The sequence below is a fragment of the Typopeltis vanoorti genome, chromosome 13 (genome assembly GCF_054136105.1).
Source record: "Typopeltis vanoorti isolate ZY-2024b chromosome 13, IOZ_Tvanoo_1.0, whole genome shotgun sequence".
NCBI classification, from domain to species: domain Eukaryota; kingdom Metazoa; phylum Arthropoda; class Arachnida; order Uropygi; family Thelyphonidae; genus Typopeltis; species Typopeltis vanoorti.
The window spans coordinates 10,108,591-10,130,209 of record NC_143561.1 but is presented as its reverse complement, the minus strand read 5'-3'; the positions used below and the strand labels follow the sequence as shown (position 1 = coordinate 10,130,209).

At 34.3% G+C, this 21,619-nt stretch overlaps 1 protein-coding gene across 1 annotated transcript in view; it reads right to left on the bottom strand.

Annotated features, from left to right (window-relative positions):
* LOC150099932 (alpha-1-inhibitor 3-like) overlaps positions 1-21,619 on the bottom strand; it is a 79,110-nt gene that overhangs the window by 41,839 nt on the left and 15,652 nt on the right. Inside the window, exons 5-7 of the mRNA XM_090403177.1 lie at positions 11,410-11,700; positions 1,610-1,759; positions 590-668 (exon numbers count right to left, since the gene is read on the bottom strand). Of these exons, the coding sequence (XP_090259303.1) occupies positions 590-668; positions 1,610-1,759; positions 11,410-11,700 (520 nt within the window). The remainder of the gene's footprint in view (positions 1-589; positions 669-1,609; positions 1,760-11,409; positions 11,701-21,619) is intronic.

The following is a 21,619-nucleotide window of genomic DNA, read 5'->3' as shown; positions in this document are numbered from 1 at the left end:
AATCTCATATATTTGCTCTTGTTTGTAATTCCTTGAACATTTTCTAGCACAGTTCTGTCAATTCTAATCTCATTTTGTAATTAATTAGAGTTTATTTCTTCCATTTCTAAGTTTACCTGTAGTGTCCACAACGTTTTGACAAATTCGTGATTTTATCCTTTATATTCTTCCTAATGCCTGTTTGTTTACGCACCTTTTGCATGCTGCTGAGATTCGTGAAATTTTTCCTATTATTATATTATATTATATTATTATATTTTCATATTAAAACATGTGCAGACCTGGTAATTCCGAAATGTTGATAGGAATTTTTCTTTTTTTCTTAGTAGTTCTGTCATTTCTTCAATGAACTGAACCTTTTCTTTTCTTTATTTCAAACTATGGTGAACCATAGATTTAAATATGGAAACATTGTTATTCCCTCGGTCATTTACTTATATGCATTTCTGATGGAACAATAATAGTTTATATTTTTAAATTTTATATTTGAAAATTTTGCACACATTTTAATACGCACAAATAATTTTAATAATATGTACAAATAAGTACAAAAATAATTTTTTTCTTATTTATTTTGAATTCTACTCACGATCACTGTAAAATCGGATTTCACATTTCTTTTCATCCGTAATATATACTTCCCTTTTCTTTACAATCGATTCAAAGATCTGAAGAAAACCAAAAAATGGAATGACCAAATTAATTTAAGCCAAAATAATCTTAAAAGACATTTTATGCGTGAGGAGTTTCCTCATGCATAAAACTGATCACCAATTAAAAATCGACTGTTTCGTGATTTTTATTAGGATTAACAGTTTCTACTTATTTTTTGTGTGTGTTTATTTTGAAACTGCAAATTGAGTAACCAAAAATCAAGTTTCTTACATTTGTTCCACTCGTATGTATTTATTTAGATATTGTTTTGGCAAAGAGCTAATCATTCAACTTTTCTGGGAACAGAAGGTGACACCATGACAGTCGGACACGCGGACGTTGTAAGATGATCAGTGACAATTTAATTGCTGAAGTATGTATCCCGAAGTGAGAAACTCAATCACTGAAGAAATTGAGGAATGTTGCTGCTGTTTCTGTTGGTGGTTGATGCAAATAGTTGTAACGCATCATTTCTGGAATTCGTATCGGAATTCCTTCGCAGAACTACCACGGTATTCATTCTTCTTCCTCAAAATATTTGTTCGCCACTGTTCTCTTCAGTCCAAAGTCTTCAATATGAATGGCTTCGAGAATTAATTGATAATGAATATGGAAGCTCCGAAAAGGTGTTAATCTAGAAAGAAAGCAATTTGTATATTCACTGAAAAATGGAAAAGTGCCTGAGATTGCTGCAACTCATCAGGAGGTTCGCTTTTTTTAAGGTGATAAATATAGAACAGACTGGTACAGCATAGCTGCAGCCATATCTTAAGCTCTTTGCTAAAGCTATGACTTAGATGAGTTAACAATTCCCAATAAATTTCCTAATCGAACTAGGAACTACAGTCTTTATTATGAGTTAATCAGGGTGATGTTCTCAGGTTTTCCATCAGGAGCATTTCTCTCACTATAATAAGAAATAAATAATTGAATATAAACTGAATATACAGCTTACCTCTTCGAATGAGAGTTTGTTCTTGGAACAGAATTTAGTCGCTTCATTTTTGGTAACTTCCAATCCACAGACCGAATTCGCTGGAGCTGTCAGAGAAAGGGAAATGGACGATCCTGAAAGTTTCTGATCTGAATCAAACTTAACGGTTGCCTGAAAAAGAACGAAGGAAGAATTTATTTTCTCACTTGTGCTTATAAAATGAGGATGGATCTAACACGGAAGATATAAAAAGAAGTTAAAACAACAAACTGATAAATCGCTGTGTTAATCATCCTACGGTATATTTCCCATTAAAATATAATACACTGGAAAGAATTGAAATCGTATAATGTGACTTAAAAATATAGCTTTCCTTTATTCATGCAATTTTAACTCACTGAGTTTACGATAATAGAAAAAGTTTTGTTTTTAAAGTGAATGTATGAAGTATATATTGTTGGATCCTACTCTTCGCCATCTATACCTTGGATCCGACATGATTACTATTACGATGTTCTTAAATTAACTTATTAACTAATTGATAAGTTATAAGTTGATTTCTAATTCAAATATAAAGAAAATTTATATTTTCAAATACAAACTCCTATAATATTCACATAGCAATAAATACAATAACTCAATAATATTTTAATACAGAGTTTTTTCTTATTACTATTAATACAAAAATCCTTGATTAAATTATTAAATATCAAATAAAGTTTAAGGTAGTTATATGAATATTAATTTATAAATAGGTGATGTACATTAAATAATATTTATAAGTTTAACTTATGTAAAAGAAGATCATGTTGGATTCTGAAGCAAATAATAATTACTCTAATCTCTACATAATCAGAATCCAACAATATGTCAACAATGATAGGGAAACAGAAAGTACGTGTTTACGTACTCATCTTTTATAATACAAAGATGAACGTTCGGGTTCATTGATATGAAAAGAAATGCAGTCCAGGTCAGTAAAGTGCATTGAGTAAATGTAGCATATTTTTCTGGTAAAAGAGTGTGCCTTAATCACTTAAAGCATCCTAGAACTCTTCGTTGATTGAGTAAGAGAAACGATGTATCAGCCTTCTTGGGTTGAAGAATTCTTATTTTTTTTCTCATTGCTTGCACACGTCGAATTCCAAATTGATTGTACAGACTGAACATTAGTTTAATTGGATACTCTCTGAGATTGCTTCTTATCTACATATGTACTTAGAAGTAGTGTCAGAGAATAACCAATTAAACTGATGTTCAGTCTGTCCAATCAATTTAGAATTCGACGTATGCACCCACTGAGAAAAAAATAAGAATTCTTTAACCCAAGAACGCTGATAGATCGTTTCTCTTACTCAATCAACGAAGAGTTTAGGATGCTTTAAGTACAAGTGATTAAGGCACACTCTTTTACCAGGAAAAGATGTTACTGACCTGGACTGCACTTCTTTTCATATAAATGAACCATGTGGTTCATCGTTGTATTATAAAAGGTGAGTACTTGTCAACATACTTTCTGTTAACCTATCATTGTTGACATATATACTTCATATATTCATTTCAAAAACAAAACATTTTCGATCATGGTAAACTCAGTAAGTTAAAATTGCATGAATAAAGGAAACCAATATTTGTAGGTCACATTAGACGATTTTAATTCTTTACAGTGTATTATATTTTAATAGGAAATATACTGCAAAATTCTTCCTTAATGGGCATAGTTTAAGATTCTATATTAGAAATGTCATTCGAACACAAAGCAAATAGCAAATCAACATTTGTACAAAGGCCTCTTGTAATGCACATGAAATTAGAAAATAAACTTAACACGTGATTGCTATTTCTTCATACTCACTGAAAAGTCATTAAAGAAAGTATGTTTTTTGTGACATTGAGGAATGGGAAACACGTCACTTGTGCAATCATATGTTTTACAATAAGTTTTTTTTTTCCTTTTTGGAATTGGTTTTTGTTTCTTCATCATAAATTTCTATTTTCTATACAAACACACCTTTACATACATTTAAAAGCAGTAAACTAACTACTGTTGATTAGCTGGTGAATATCTAGACGCATCGATGTTCTAAGTATAAAACAATTTTATTTAAGCAGTGCCTCTCCCTATTGAGACCCAAACGTGGTCTATGGGGTTGAGATCTGGGAAGCGTGCTTGTCACTCGATTAAATTTAATATCCCCAGTCTCCTCAAGTATCTTTAGTGCTCGTGTATGATGTGATGTGGAATTATAATCCATAAAAATTAATTCTTCTCCTAGAATACCATGGAACAATGAAACATGATGCTGAAGAACTTTATAGCAATATCGTTCACTAGGCATAGTCCCTTTTTCCAGCATTTAAATCTCGATGCATCAATTAAGCATAATGCTTCCCCACACCATGACTCCATCAGCACCGAATCTATCTCTTTGGAGAGCATCCTTGCGATAATAAGCAGTAACACCTTTATGTTAGATCAAGATTCTAGCGGATTCTAGCGGACAGATTCTAACGACTCTGATCTGTAAAGAGCTCATTAGCTCATTGATGATTTGTCCATTTGTTATGGATATAATACCACTGAAACGTGATATTCGATGAATCAATGAAAGGACGCAGACTATAGGACTACTTTTCTTTGAAGTCTTGCCACAGTTTGTCGAGATATTCACGTACATATGCTTGAATGGAACCGAATTACAATCTGACCTGTCCTGGCGTGTCCATTAAGTTTTGCTCTTATAACCGAAAATCCGTCTTTACGCTCCGTGGTAGAGCTCGTGGGTCGCTTAGCAGGCGTCTGGAACATATTCCATTAGTTTAATCAGCTGCCCAGATCCTAAATACAACGCTATGTAAGATTCCAAACTCTCTGGCGATATCAGTAATTCCGCTCCCTTCTTCTTCAAGATTTCGTATAATTCTTCCCCCCGGAAATCATCTAACTGATGTCTTTAATTCATTACAAATGGAAGTTTACAACTTTATTAATTCACGAAAATAGCTTTCGTCAAACATAACCCGCTTACTGCAGCCTTTTGCCTTTTATCCTGTTCAGTGCTACAGTGTGACCTCTCTGTGCACGATTCAAAAATTTAAATCTGTACAGGCTTTCTACTCGAAATCTTCAGTTACTCAAATTGCCACAAACTCGTTCTTCTGAATTTGCGGTTGTAACCCTCAGAAACAGTGTTCGTCCATATGTTTAGGACACCAGTGCAACAAGGTGGCCAATGCATTGACTAAAGATGGTGCATTTTCAGTGGTACATTTAGATTTTGCAAAGAACTTTGTTAGATTTCATATGAAAAGCAGTGATTAAACTCGAAATCATGGGCTTGGATAGCACGTCAGTACCATGGAAGAGGGATTGGCTATCTGTTATGTATCAGTGAGTTGTGTATGGGGGAGCGATATCGCAGAAGAGGAAAGTTACTGGTGGTTTGTTTTGGAACCGGTTGTGTAAATTGTATATTAGTGGTTGATATATAATTAACGATATATATCGTATGGGTCTGAATTGTGATATTCATTTGTTTGCAGATGATACAAAGTTGAGAAAGAGAAGAATGAAAGATGAAGTGGATGCTTTGGTTGCAAGAGGATTTGGATGCGCTGCTAAATTGCAAATGATTAGATTGCCAGTTCAATGTTGCAAAGCAAGGTTTCCCAAATCGTGTTCCGCGGAAAGTGAATAGTTCCCTGAAAAATTATCAAAATTAATATCAATATGAGCCTGGAATGGTTTTAAATGCCATCAATTATATTGGGCGGCCAGACGTTCTCCTGGAATTTGTCATTTTAGTTTTCTAAGCATTTTTCATGAATAAGTATTTTATAGTGGAAATATTCTTAGAAGAATAATATTCGTGAATGTGTCGAAAAGCTCACACCCAGATCGGCTAAACAGCATCTGTGTAGCAAAGGTTAGTGACCAAGCCCTGTATTTTTAAACGTGGAAGTATTCATGAATAATCGTTAATTTTCACACATCGAAACCTTTCAACATTTGAAAAAGGGAACACAGCTGCCGATTACAACAATGGGAGGCGTATTCTCTGTTCTCAAAACTGAACGAAATAACATCTATGTTGCAAATGTTGGCGACCAATCAGCAAGGAAGTATAAAGAATATTTTCCCAGTGAAATTGAAGATCAAGGTAGTATTCCGAAATCTGTCAATACTGAATATTTTCATCGAAAGTTCGTATTGCAGTGTAATTAGTTATTCGGAAACCGGAGTGCCACGATTTTTTTAAAGTAATAAGCATACAGATTTAAATTCTAATATGAATACGAGACAAGGCACTTTGTTTAAATTTGGTCTAAAAAATCTCTTATTGAAGGTGTTCAAGCCTACAGAGATCTCCAGTATGTACAAAGGAGGGGGAAAACTACCAGCGCACAGATGAATAAGTCTGCATTCACTCCTCAGCACTTGTAATAATATTATAACACTTTGGTAATCAGAATTGGATCTTTTTCTTTGGTGCATCAATCCGGAGATTGGTAACCATAGCAGCACATCACAACAACCTTAGCTTCATTATGTTATTTATATATGAAATTCTTGGTCTGCCACGTGGCCTGTGATAATGATGTGTTTCATTAATGACCGCTTTTCAAGAACTATATTTAGAACTTCTTCATTACTTTTCCTTTCTGGCCAACTAATTTTCATCATCTTTCTCCAGCACCAAAGTTCAAATGCTTCCAACTTTTTCATGTCTTGTTTTGTTAGAGTCCAGGCCTCACAAGCATATAATGCAAAGCTCCATATGTATGTTTTCACTAGTAATTTTTTGAGCTGGATGCTAAGTCCTTTACTGGCAAAAATGTTTCTTCTGTTATAGAATGTTTTTTTTTTGGCTAGGATTATTCGTGCTTTAATATCTGATTGGTTTCTTCCATTTTCTGTGATAAGATTTCCAAGATATTTAGAAGAAGATACCTGTTGTATTAGTTTATTATTTATTTCCAGGTTTATTTTAATTGAATTTGCTTTACTTGTAATTAATAATTTTGTTTTCTAATAATTAATTTTTAGGCTGTACTGTGTGAAGATTTCTTCCATCTTTGTTAGGGTGGCTTTCAGTTTGTTTTCGTTATCAGCTATAACTGCTATATCATCCGCAAACCGTAGTCAGTTAATATCAATTCCATTTCTCTTAATTCCTGTTTCTATTAGTTCTTTCAGTTTATTTATTGCACTTCAGTGTATAGATTAAGCAATATGGGTGAAAGAGAGATATGTCAATGAAAATTATCACAAAATAATTTAATGATGTTGGCCTGAGGAAACTACGAGATTTCATTGGTCCAGTGACTGATAACTAACTTAAATGTAATTTTATATTTGTCAACATGCCACACCATATACATTATTGCTATTATTATTATTATTAAGAGAGACCTCCAGGGAGTCAGAGACTCATCGAGGGAGGTCACATACTACACAAACCAGCTATCATATTTATTCTTGAATTCATTCAGACTGCTTGCACTCGCAACATACAATGGATCACGCACCACTCTCTGTGATAAAAATCTAGCCCTTACACCCTTCTTGACGGCCTTCATTCTCAGCGTCCAAGTATGCCCTCTCGTCCTTTCCCCACCCTCCATAAATTGAAAACTCTCATCAATTAAAATCCTTCATGATCCTTTCAGCAGTTTGTAAATCTCAACCATATCACCCCTCTTTCTCCTATTTACTAGTGTCTGCAGCCTAGAAATTCTCAATCTGTCTTCATTCAGTATTCCACAATCCTGATATCATTTTTAACATTCGTCTTTTCACTCTCTCCAATATATCAGAATGACAACGGAAACTAGGAGACCAGACCTGCGCACAATAGTCCGTATTATTATATTAATTACTTTTTATTCTTTTAACTCATTTTATAATTAATATATCTGATTTATTTCGACTGTTTAATTTTTGTTACTGAATATTTTATCAAATCATTCTTATTACAATTGATTTTACATGATTTGACACGGTTTAGTACTTTTCTCTGAGTATTGTTACAATTTATATTTACTTTGCGTGTTTCCACGCTACCGGCCAAGATGTCTACAGACGTCAAGGTTATCATGGATGCGAAGTGCATATTAAAATTGTAATTCCATTGATATTACATTGAAATAGATGATGCATACGAAGAGTATGAGAATGCGTATTTTGTCAATAATGAAAGTAGCGGGGTTAATTTACTTTTATATTATTCGATATTTCATTTTTATAATATTATTGTTTTTCATATTAAAGTTACCTTTAGAACACAATTATGTTTGTTTTTATTATAGCTCTGACGAATATTGGAATTTGAATATTATTCAAAAATTACACATAGATTCTTGTTTAAAGACAGGAACTTTAAAGGAGAAGCAAATACTTCTGCTGACACATCTACTCGTATGATTGGAGAAGCTATTGAATTAAAAACTGTGGTTTCTTCAAAAGCTAATATTAAAGAACAAGAGTCATCTAAGAACAGACCAAAACGAAGTACGATGAAAGTTATTTAAATTATAGATTTACGTGTATTTTCAATACAGATGCTCCTAATGCAAGGCGTGTTTTATGTAATAAAATACTAGCAAACAGTTCTTTGGCTCCAACTAAACTGCGTAGGCACTTCGAATAGAAACACAGTGATTCAAAGGAAAAAATTTTTTAAAGAGACAACGTGACTCGCTAGAAAATTCCAAACTTCAAATAGTTACAATTGCTATAACTGAAAATGCAACAGAGGCATCTTTTCGCATGAGTTACCGCATTGCACTTATTGGTAAAGGTCATACAATTGGTGAGATGATCATTAAGCCTTGTGTGAAAGACATTGTATCATGCATGATAAACAAGCAGGTTGCTAAAAATACTGTACAATTATCAAATAATACTGTTTTACACCGCATCAAAATTCTTTCTGCTGACATAGAGAAAGAGCTCATTCATCGACTTAGACTTTGGACTGAATATACATTGCAGATGGATGAACCTACAGTTGTCGTAGGACTCGCTGTATTGCTAGTGTTTGTTCATTACATATTTGATAAAAGCGTTGAAGAAGATTTACTCATGTGCGAATATCTACAAGAAAAAATCTACCGGAGAAGATATATTCAACTGTATTACTAATTATATTACAAAACAAGAAATCGGTTCGGAGAAGTGTATTGTCGTTAACGTTCCTGTCTTTAAACAAGAATACATCAGTAATTTTTGAATAATATTCAAATTCCAATATTTCTCAGAGCTATAATAAAAACAAAAATAATAGTGTTCTAAAGGTAACTTTAGTATGAAAAACAATAAGATTATAAAAAAGAAATGTCGATTTAATATAAAAGGAAATCAACCCCGCTACTTTCATTATGGACAAATACGCATTCTCATACTCTTCGTATCCATCATATATTTCAATGTAATATCAATTGTATTACAATTGATATTTGTACATTTTATTATTTTACAATTATTATTACAATTTTAATATCAATGGTATTACAATTGATATTTGTACACATGGTGCTCAAGCAATGGCAGGAAAGATGAAGGGAGTTATAACACGTATCCTGCAAGAAGCTGCAAGAGCCACCAAAAGTCATTGTGTTTTGCATAGACAAGCACTAGTAACAAAAAGAATTCCTACATATTTAAAAACTATTTTGGATGATGCCGTAAAATGATCATCTATGTAAAATCTCGACCACTTAAATCCAGATTATTTAAAATTTTGTGCGATGAATGGGTAGTGCATATAATGCACTTTTATTACATACTGAAATGAGATGGCTAGTCAGAGGAAAAGTATTATTCAGGAGTTTGAACTTCGTATTGAGTTATTGGTCTTTTGTCCTAAATTATGACGTCACATAATTTAGGACAAAATTTTGTTGAATTATTAAAAATTCTTCATGGTTGATGAGCCTTGCGTATTTGGTAGATATTTTTACAAAGTGCAATAAAATTAACTTATCATTACAAGGAAAGAATATTACAGTCTTTAATACAAGAGGTAAAATTTCATCTTTTGATAGGAAGTTGCAATTCTGGATTTCTACGGTTGAACACAATAATTTTGATTTTCCCACCTTGCATGAATTTTTGACTCAAATAAATTGTAAAGTAAATGAAGAAGTTTGTAACATAATTTTAGAAAACTTACATAGCTTGCAAACAACCGTTTCGAAATATTTTCCAAAATCCAGTGTGGACAATTCCTGGGTTATAAATCCATTTACAATGGCAGCGAAGCCAACAGGGGTCAGCGCAAGTGATTATGAAAATATAATTGACTTAATTAGAGTACTCCCGCGTGTCTAAACTAGCTCATCTTGTTTTACTTCCTTTTAGAACGACATATTTATGCGAGGCAGGATTTTCATATCATTTTGCAACCAAATCAAAGCAATTAACATACTCGAGGCTACTCCAAATATGAGAATTCAACTTTCTAATATTGTGCCTGATATCAAAAGAATTTGTAATTCAAATAGCGAAACATCGAAGTCATTAAGAACTTAATTTGCAATATTCGCGTATATACGATAGTTTATTTTACTATTTTTATGTTTTCTTTTAAATAATTATCATTTGAGAATCAATGTTTGTTTTTTCTTAACGCTCAGATTTACTCATTTATTTTATTTATTATTTATATTTACCTACCCTACAAAACAACCAAGGTGTTCCGTTAAAACTTCAGGATTTTTGAAGTGTTCCGTCGTAGGAAAAGTTAGGGAAACGCTGTTGTAAAGGTTTAAAGTTTAGAAAGCAAAGACGGGATTTAGAGTATGCAATTGGTTGTATCTCTGAAAACGTGGAGGAAATGAGGCATCTGGGAGCGATTTTACGTCCATGTAGGATAAGGACATAAATTTTCATAGACAGATTGCTAGAATTCTTAAGAGATCAAAACGAATAATGGCAGTAATGGGGGAAACTGACGTAAAAAGTAAGATTGTTATGCTTTGAAATAATGTGAGATTCCATATCCCCTTAAATTAAAAAATGTTGTTATGGTTCCGCTATATAAGGCTTAAATTAAGCCACATATGGACGATTCTGCAGTGCAGGATAATAGAATAAGGGGATATAATTGAGAAATATGAGTCGTAATGGGTTGTTACCAGATTATTGTGGATTATGTTTTACATAGTATGGTGAAAAATAAAGAGAAAACAAGAGGTCATTAACGGAAGCTGTATAAGGCGAGTATGAGAAAGCGGGTGAGGTGCAGATTTTTTGCATGGAGAGAGTGGTGGGTGATTGGAATGCATTGCCACGGAGTAGTGTGAATACAAAATACAGACACGGTTAAGAATTTAGGCACGCAGAATGAACTGTGTGTGTGTGTGTGTGTGTGTGTGTGTGTGTGTGTGTGTGTGTGTGTGTGTGTGTGTGTGTGTGTGTGTGTGTGTGTGTGTGTGTGTGTGTGTGTGTGTGTGTGTGTGTGTGTGTGTGTGTGTGTGTGTGTGTGTGTGTGTGTGTGTGTGTGTGTGTGTGTGTGTGTGTGTGTGTGTGTGTGTGTGTGTGTGTGTGTGTGTGTGTGTGTGTGTGTGTGTGTGTGTGATATGTCATTCGACTCCATTGAGGTATGATGCTAATGATTATAACAACAACAATAATAATAATAGTAATAATGTGATACAAAATGTGCTAGGAAAAACTGCATGGTCGATTATACTGAACTGCGAGACATTCAGTAGAAAATATGACAATTGACACTAAAACAAAGAGATATTGTTTGACTCAGAAAATTATTGTTAGAAAACAATAGCTTTTTTCATCCAGAAATATTTATAGAGATTACCTTGTTCTTCTGTGGACAATTCTTCACTTTTATTTCTTTACTATCTGATATCACCGTTCCGCTTTTCGCTATGCAGTAAACGAGAATTTGGAAAGAGGGTGCCATCTCTGCAGTGACTGAAATAGGAAGTACCTGCCGACCAATTCTGGAATTTTCAGATGATCCCTCATCGTTAGACTTGTAAGTATTATTGTTGATGAAGGTGTAATCTGTGTATGTGGTTACATCGTCTTTCTCCTCAAACTGGAATTCCTGTTGTCCTTGAAGCACAACGGATCCCGTAACAAAAACCTATACAGGAGATTAACAAATGTTATTACAGATATAAGTTGCATGAAACCATAAAATTTACATTAACCACAATGCCACTTTCATCATATTCGACCGTATACGTTAGTTCTAAATACACTGCATATAGGTCCATACGTTGATGAGCAGTTAGCATCATTTTATTTGTTTTAGACCGAGTACCGTCTGATCAATATTATCTTGAACATAAACAACCTTTAAACAACATATGTGAAGCTATAAGTTATAGGATAAATGTCTTGAAATAAGTATTAAAATCTTATCCGATTCATCTCTTCTTGAGATCTGACAGTAATATCATCATCATGATGGAACATGATAGCCTGGGAAGGATGATGTGATGACGTCACAACAGATAGAATTAAGTAATGGAGTTTCAAGTTATTTAGCTTGGATATGCAATTATGTTTACTTGCAAAGTGAGAACGGGAAGGTTTTGTGAATGTAAGAAATAATTGTTTCCTAAAAATGTTCTCTAATAACCACACTACCGGCCAAGTCGTCTATAGACGTCAAGGTTATCATGGATGCGAAGTGCATATTAAAATTGTAATACTATTGATATTACATTGAAATATATGATGGATACTAAGCGTGAGGATGCATAATGCATGTGTGACCCATAATGACTAGTCGTCATCGTTGGATAGCATCCTCTATCAAGAGGGTTGCAGCAGATGAGCAGCTCTTCTCCATTTCTCTCTGTCTGTCGCTTCCATCATTCTTAAACCAGTCCATTCCACGATGCCATTAAACCACTCTCTAGTTGGGCTTCCACGTCTTCACTTCCCCTCAACTTTCCCTTGTAATATAGTTCTTGTTAGGTGTCCCGAAGAACCTCTTAGAAATTTACTGTTAATCCAAACTAAGGAAAGAGTAGAAGCATAGTGGTTTCCCGTTGCCTTCTATGCAATTTTTCACTACCCAATTCCACCTGCTTGGTGGAATTGGGTAGTGAAAAATTACGGATTGTGAAAATCTTGAAGTTCCTAATGAAAACGACCTCACTTCTTCTGTGTTGGGAAGATGTTCCCTGCCGTCACTACATTCATAAAAGTGACAGCAGAGAACCGTTGAATCAGAACAGATCATAAATGGATTCAAATTTTGCCACTCACTGACATGGAATGCAAATTTACTCAAGCCACCTTTCTGGAGAAAGGAGTGAACTTTAGTGTAATTAAAAAGTTTCGGTGACAGATATTAATTGAAGCATCATCCTGTAGATATTCCATTAAGATTGGATTTAGATTTCTATAAGCGTGCAAGTCTTTAGATTATTGTTAATACCAAGACTGCGTAAATCAATTTTTCTCATTTCGCCTTTATGGGTCTTTGATGTTTTATTAGGATTGTTCCGATCGAGAATTTAGTTTGATTTTTTTTTCTGTTAAAATTCGTTTTTTCAATTCAATCTCTTTTTTTTTTTTTTTTTTTTGAATATTTCTTTAATCTGCATTGCTATCGAAATTTTTTGTCGTGACTTCAACTGTTATTCGCTGAATAGGATTTAAAAATTGGACGGTTATCAGCTAAGCCCTTTTATTACTTCATAGGGACTACGCGAGACCGTTTTAGCCCTATCTAAGATTTTGTAAACACTGAGTGAGCAGTTCAGTCTCCACTACTAGACAATCAGAGATAGCTGGCGAAGGGCATCACCAATTAAGCGGAACGCAGTGAGGAGACGGATAACAAGTGCGACCATCTCGTGGCACCTTACATTAACACAATATGTTTAATGTCTGAAAATAGTGTGGTTCTACGGTCGATTGTCTTGAGTTTACGAGACGAAAATCTAGAGTATGTGGGAGAAAAAACCCATTTGCCCATGCCCGAAATCGACTAACTCGGGAACCAGTCCAAAAGGCTTAGAAAAAGTTCCTCTAGTCAGCGACTAGAACTGAGCTTGTGAACGCTCTTTCTTCGGGCTTGACGATTGTAAACATCATTTCCACTGAGTTACACTGGGTGGATAATGACGGCGAATGATCCACATGGAGAAAGCATTGAATCACTCTGTCTCGAAGGTTTCCCGCTACACAGCCCTATATATGCGCTACCTCTAAGCTCGATCTCGCATATTAAGTGGCAACAGCATTATTCGCTAGGTAATTGTCAAACTCCTTAGCAGACAATAGTATTTATTAATGTGTTCCATTTAGCTGCTATGTGCGGAATAGTTTTATTGTTGAACTTTTCTCGAATTTGGAACGTCTCTGACACTACTGTGCTAATCGACATGCCAACCGCAACTTCAGGCAGTTTGGTGTACCATTTGATCCTGAAAGCCATTTAAATAGTGGGTCTGGTTGTCATTCTTCCTTCCATTGATGGTAGCAATACTCGCTATGATTTCCAGAACTCTGTTTTTCTTTAAAAAGAGAGTCATACCGCGGAATGGTATATTTAATAACGGTTTCTTTTACGAATTCTCACAGATCTGAAGAGGCATGTAAAGAGCGACACTTTCTGATATGGAGATGAAATAACTTCGTCACTTATGGAGAAGAGCTACACTGCAGCAGTAAAATATGATTCTCCGACGATCATCCGATTGTTCACTCTGGATAGGAAACGGTAACGATTATGTAGAACAACTCATAATATTGAAGAGTGACTGGAAAGGATCATATTTATCAAATGAAGAGAAGAAAACATTTCTGTAGCTGGACCATTTTACAAAAGGATTTCTTGTAGCTGTCGTGGGGTACACTATATGCTAATTGAAATTTCGGAGTGAATATTCCAGGACACTTCTATGTTGAATACTGTTCCTGCAATGTCTTGGCATACGACCAGGCATTGAACAGTGGATTATTTCTTACAAAATTTCAGCTGGAAGTTAAAAAATTAGTAATTGGCTCAACTAATCATACTGAGTTTAGCATGATTCCTTCCATCTTATGAGCGTGCATGAGCATATGACAAATCGAATAGTCCCTGCAAGAGAATGGTAAAATAGAATCCCCTCTTTTTGATGTATTTGCTATCAAAATTTTCTTGCCAGGATTTGATACATTCTTTAGCTCTATTTATTTTTTTCAATAAATTAAGATAACTTTTGAACCGTTTGTTTATCTGTTTTTGCATATTAAATCTCTGCAGGGAAGTCATTATGATATAATTCTAATCTTATGTCGTTGTTATTGTTGTCTGCAAAGTTTAAGATTAAAGAATAATAAAATTTCGCCAATTACCTAATATAGTTTTATTTCTTGTTATTTCAAAATTTTGATATTAATTAGTGATATCCGCTAAGTCAAAACATACTCTGCCATTTATTTCATTGATGAAAAGAAGAAAGGAAAGTACGCTTGACCAACTTTAAGTTGAATAAAGGTCAAAGTATATGGATATGATTCTATAAAGTGTTTTATTTTTGTTAATTGCCTGCAAAGCTAAGAGTAATGGCAAATACCTGTTGGATTTCCACACAGGACAGTAAACTGATTATTACTAACACAATGTTCCAACATAACAATTTGCATATATTCATACTGTTACACCTAATTACCTTGAGAATATAATATTCTCAGTTATCATGGTATAACATGAAATATAAATAACATAAATAAAAACCCCTGCATAAAAGGAATAATTTAATTAATAAAATATTCTTCAATCCAGTATAAATTGAGTGAAATGTAAAGGTCTTTGTTTAGTTAAGATAACAAAAGAAAAGAATGTATTAAGATGTATTATGACTAAATAAGGAATTTGTATTAAATAAGTAACTAACTAAGTATTAATATTGAAATGCGATTAAGAATGAAAGAGTTAAAGAGAAATAATGGAATATCTCTTAGGGCCTATACCTGGATAGAAACTTCATTACAAGTTGCCAATCAAAATGATGTATGGCGGCAAAATGCTACCCAATTGGTAGACAGACGGAAAACAAGTAGGATGCGGGAAAAAGAAGTAAGAAAGGGCGCCGTTAGAGTACCAGCTATAAAAGGGTTGGTAACCCCCCCCCCAAGAGGCTGTTCAAAGAGTAGGCTCTTTTGGGTTTAGGAGAAGACGTTTAGATAGTCAAGGAGGCTTGAGGCCTTTTTGCCTTTTGCCAGAGGAGAAGAAATATTTGCATAGTCGCGGTGGTTTTAGTTTGGTTTTTTAGTGGATTACACGGTGTTCCTGAGTGGAGGGATATGGTTTATATCCTCATGCCACACCAAGGAAACGAAGGTGAGCGGGAAAGCTATTCCCGTATTCCCATGTAGAAAGCGAAATATGCCATAAAGTCATAGGAAGCTGTGAAAATATCGATGTCCTCGTTTCGGATTGTACAGCCGACCGCGCAGATGTTTATATAGCCTTAAATTGCAAGAAGTTATGCAAGCAAGTTCGTTCAGTAAAAGGTAAAGGCCCGTAAGTGAAGCTAAAGAGAGGTATTGTGAATTTTGTCTTATGTTAACTAGAAGTTGTTTGTGATAGGTACTATTGTTTTAATACGGAACTGTTAAAGTGATTAGGGAGAAATTATAATAGGACTTTAGAATTTGATAGAGAATGTTAAAAGTAAGCTAGCTAGTGTCGATAATTTGTGAATAATTAATTGTCCTAAGAATCTTGAGTGCCTACTATATTGTAAAAGGAAAGTTAATGACATAGTTGTGTGTTAATGAAGTAAATAGTTTTGTTAATATTGAGTTTGATTAGTGTGAATTGAGTAATCAATTTTTGTATTTTGATATGTACCATGTTTAGAGAAATAATAAACATTTTATTTAATGATAAAAATGTTGTCTGATATGGCTAATCCAATGCACCACTTTGAAACATTCGAGCCTAATCACTAGGGGAATTAATGTCAAGAAACGCGAAGTTTAAGGAATTAATGTTGAGTAACAAGAAATAGTGTCACGACTGCAATAGTTACATTTTCAGATATTTGAGTTCTTTTTCTCTGTTTATGTATAAGAATATCCTAAACTAAATATCCCAAAGGGCGCAGTTAAATTACAAATACTAGGGATACTACGAGAAACAATAACTCAGATATTAGTAGGAATTTTGGTGATGTCTTGAAAGCAGAAGTTAGAAGATAGAAAAGGGACGTAACAAATGGCGCATTCGGCAGGATGTAATTTGGCTAATAAAATCTAAAATATACGCTATTTACAATAAGTTGGTTTTGGTAGCAGATCAGACAACAAAGAGGTAAAATTTGAGATAGGTTTTGTTGAGAAATTTTGAGAATTGACTAGTGTAAATTGGATGCACGTATGACTGAACGCTCCAGTAGTTTAAACATGGACAACAGCGAATTTTTTAGGTATATTAATCCACATCAAGTGTTCCCACAATTTTTGGGTGAAGAAACATGACGTTCTAAATTTTTTTAGTTATATAGAAGAGCTTAGAAGAGTTGGAGGATGGACTGATTTTCAGTTGCTGGTCCTACTCAGAAGTAAACTGATGGGAAAGGCTAAAGCTTTCCTGTATTCTTCCCCTATTCATAAGGAAACCGTGGATTATTCCCAGTTTAAGTCAGTCCTAATTTCTGAGTTCTCAAAACTAGGAAGTTTAGGACCAAACTTATGGAAGCTCCAGAGGTGTTCTCAGGAAGAAAGGGAAAGTGTGGCTGAGTTCCATAACAGGTTACTGACGGTTACTAGTACCCTAAGTGTCAATAGTGAAGAAAAACCTCACTTGGGCTGGGCCATTTTCCAACAATTCAGGCAGGGATTCAAGAGTTGAAAGAAATAGCATTCCATGAGAAACTATCTAATTTAAGAGAATGTTAGGAGGCTGTAAAAGAACAAGAACAATTTCTCGGAGACCTTCGTCCCGCACATGTTCAGGCATCAGTGAATGTAATTGAAGAACAGAAAACTTTAGAAAGAGAGCAGAGACATATTATAGAGAATAAGAAAGGGAGAGACAGATCAAGGACAGGAGAGAGACTAGATAAAGGTAATAAGCAAGAGATAAACAATTTGGCAGAGTCTAATATTGATTCAGAGAAGATAAGAGATATTGTAAAGCAAGAGATGGAGATACTACAGAAACCCATTATGGATAGGTTAGGTGAGGTAATGAAACAATTAGGAACATTATCTGCTAGAACCCCAGAGCCTAATTGTAGCAAAACTGAAGATACAATTAAGTTGGTTAAACAAGAAGTTGAGAGTCTGCAGAGAACCCTTCTAGACAGAGTAGACTCATTTTATGCAGAAACTATCTGGAGTCATACCACAGCAAGAGACAGTGATTTCAAAGAATGAAGGAAGAGTTAATGCGCAAAGGGACAGAAGGGAGCCTCCTACATGCTTCAATTGTAAAGACATAGGGCACTTTGCTCGTTTCTGTTTTAGAAATAGGAGATCCTGCATGAATAATAATAGATATAAGTCAAAGTTTGGGCAAACTCCTCATACTTATGTAGATAGGAAGAGGAATCATGAACAAGAAAAGTCGGAGATGATAATTAAGGGTAAGATAAAAGGTTTGCATTGTGATGTACTACTAGATACAGGTTCGCAGGCCTCTGTCATAACGAAAAATTACTTTCAAAGAATAAAATCCAGTGTATTGCGAGGCATTTCAAAGTCAAAGAAACCGATCAGATTATCGGGGATTGCGACCTCTAATGTTTATGTAAATAAGAAGGTTAGAGTGCAGATATACTTACCTGAGTTTAATATGTGTGTGTTTGGCAGGATTTGTTGGTCCTCCCCAGGACATCTCGCCCAAGCTCACAAATAATTTTAGGCATAAGATTTCTAGAGAAGTATGATTTCTCATGCAACTTCTCTAGTAACGAAATGTTCCTTATGGGAAGAAAGCGGTCAGTTAAAAAGAGAAAATATAAGGTAAGGAAGTATAGAGAATCACATCAGGGCAGGATAATGAATGAGACTAATGTCATAGTAAAGGTACAGTCTAAGAAGGATAATGAAGAATGCATTGATAGCCAGGCTGATTCTTCATTAACTTCATCATGCGAAAATAACTGCCAGACTGAGACTGACCTCATTACAAACGTCAAAGTAGTGGAAGATCAAAGTGTAGAGGAAAGGAAATTAGAGGAAAGTAGTCAGGAAAGGTTCGATGTTAATTTAATTGAGAGACTTGAAAGATCTGGAGGTTATTTTAAACACACAGGATGGAACATGAAAAGGAGAAAAGAAGTGAATGTACAATCTAAGCAGCAGTTTATTTATGCTGACTTCTTGTGTTTCATATTTAAACTTAGGACTATAAGTGAGTGGTTAGTTCGTGATTTCCCTCTTGCTATGAAGGCTGCACACATACTCACTGATTGTATAAGACTTGTAAATTATTATAATGAGAAGGAAGGTAGTTAAATGTAATTAGAAGAAGGAAAGAAAAAAGGGGGAAGGTACACCTCATAGGAAAAAGGAATTTCTCTTAAAAAATTTTGTTTGTTTAAAGGGGAGAAATTTGTTACACCTGATATCCTGAGAATATAACATTCTCAGTTATCATGGTATAACATGAAAAATAAATAACATAAATAAAAAAACCTGCATAAAAGAAATAATTTAATTAATAAAATATTCTTGCATCCAGTATAAATTGAGTGAAATGTAAAGGTCTATTGTTTAGTTAAGAAAACAAAAGAAAAGAATGTATTAAGATGTATTATGACTAAATAAGGAATTTGTATTAAATAAGTAGCTAACTAAGTATTAATATAGTAATGCGATTAAGAATGAAAGAGTTAAGTACATAAGTATAAAAGAATGAGTCATGAAATAAGATATGTAAGAGGCTACAGATTAAGCATTAAGTAGAATTCTGAGAAAAGGTTTGAAAGGGGGTTAAGATAGAGGCTAACAAGAGAAATAACGGAATATCGCTTAGGGCCAATGCCTGGATAGAAACTTCGTTACGAGTTTCCGCTTAAAATGACATATGGAGACAAAATACTACCCAATTGGTAGACAGATGGAAAACAAATAGGAGGCGGGAAAAAGAAGTAAGAAAGGGTGCCGTTAGGGTAGCAACTATAAAAGGGTTGGTAACCCCCTCCCTCGAGGCGGTTCGAGGAGTAGGCTCTGGTGGGTTTTGGAGAGAAGATGTTTACATAGTCAAGGAGGCTTCAGGCCTTTTTGCCTTTTGTCAGAGGAGAAGAAACATTTGGATAGTCGCGGTGGTTTTAGTTTCGTTTTCTAGTGGATTTCACAGTGTTCCTGAGTGGAGAGATATGGCTTATATCCTCATGCCACAACAAGGAATCGAAGGTGAGTGGGAAAGCTATTCCCGTATTCCTATGTGGAAAGTGAAATATACCAGAGAGTCATAGGAAGCTGTGGAAATATCGATGTCCTCGTTTCGGATAGTACAGCGAACTGTGCAGATGTTTATGTAGCCCTGAATTGCAAGAGGTTATGCAAGCAAGTTCGTTCAGTAGAAGGTAAAGGCCCGTAAGTGAAGTTAAAGAAAGATATTGTGAATTTTGTCTTATGTTAACTAGAAGTTATTTGTGATAGGTACCATTGTCATAATATGGTACTGTTAAAGTGATTAGGGAGAAATTATAATAGGACTTTAGACTTTGATAGAGAGTGTTAAGAGTAAGCTAGCTAGTGTTGATAATTTGTGAATAAATAATTATCCTAAGAATCTTGAGTGCCTACTATATTGAAAAAGGAAAGTTAATGATATAGTAGTGTGTTAATGAAGTAAATGGTTTTGTTAATATTGAGTTTGATTAGGGTGAATTGAGTAATCAAGTAGCCTGAGGAATTTGAATGCTTAGTGTGATGTGTAGAGAATCGGAATTGTCATAGGTATGTGCTACAGTAGTTAATGATTTTTAGTGTACTTGAAGTTGAATAATCTAATTGTGTGTGGTAATCTGATTTGTCCATGTTATGTGAATTGATGTTTCGTGTGAAATTTTGTGGCTGCATGATCGTAGTAACTTTTGTCGAATCATAGCCCAACTACTTGTATTAAGCTAATTTTAGTGTGTAAGTAATTTATTTGAGTATTTTGATATGTACCATGTTTAGAGAAATAATAAACCTTTTGTTTAATGATAAAATAGTTTTCTGATATTGCTAATCCAATGCACTGCTTAGAAACATTCGAGCCTAATCACGCGGGGAATTAATGTTAAGAAAGAGCAAGTTTAAGGAATTAATGTTGAGTAACAAGAAATAGTGTCACGACTGCAATAGTTACACTTTCTGATATTTGAGTTCCTTTTCTCTGTTTATGCATAAATTATCCTAAACTAAATATCCCAAAGGGCGCAGTTAAAATACAAATACTAGGGATACTACGGGGAATAATAACTCAGATAATAGTAGAAATTTTGGTGATGTCTTGAAAGAAGTTAGAAGAATATAGACGAAGGCAATTTGTAAGACAAACAAAAATCGTAAGATAGAATAGGGACATGACATCCTGTCGACTGCGCCATTTGTTATGTCCCTTTTTCTATCTTAAGAATTTTGTTTCTCTTACAAATTGCCTTCGTCTATATTCTTCTAACTGCTACTTTCAAGACATCACCAAAATTCCTACTAATATCTGAGTTATTGTTCCCCGTAATATCCCTAGTAATTGTATTTTAACTGCGCTCTTTGGGATATTTAGTTTAAGATATTTTATACATAAACAGAGAAAAGGATCTCAAATATCTGAAATTGTAACTATTACAGTCATTACTCAACATTAATTCCTTAAACTTTCCGTTTCTTCACATTAATTCCCTGCGTGATTAGGCTCAAATGTTTCTAAGCGGTGCATTGGATTAGCGATATCAGACAACTTTTTTATCATTAAACAATAGGTTTATTATATCTCTAAGCATGGTACATATCAAAATACTCAACAAAATTACACACTGAAATTAGCTTAATGCAAGTATTTGGACTATGATTCGACAAAAGTTATTATGATTTTGCCGCCACAAAATTTC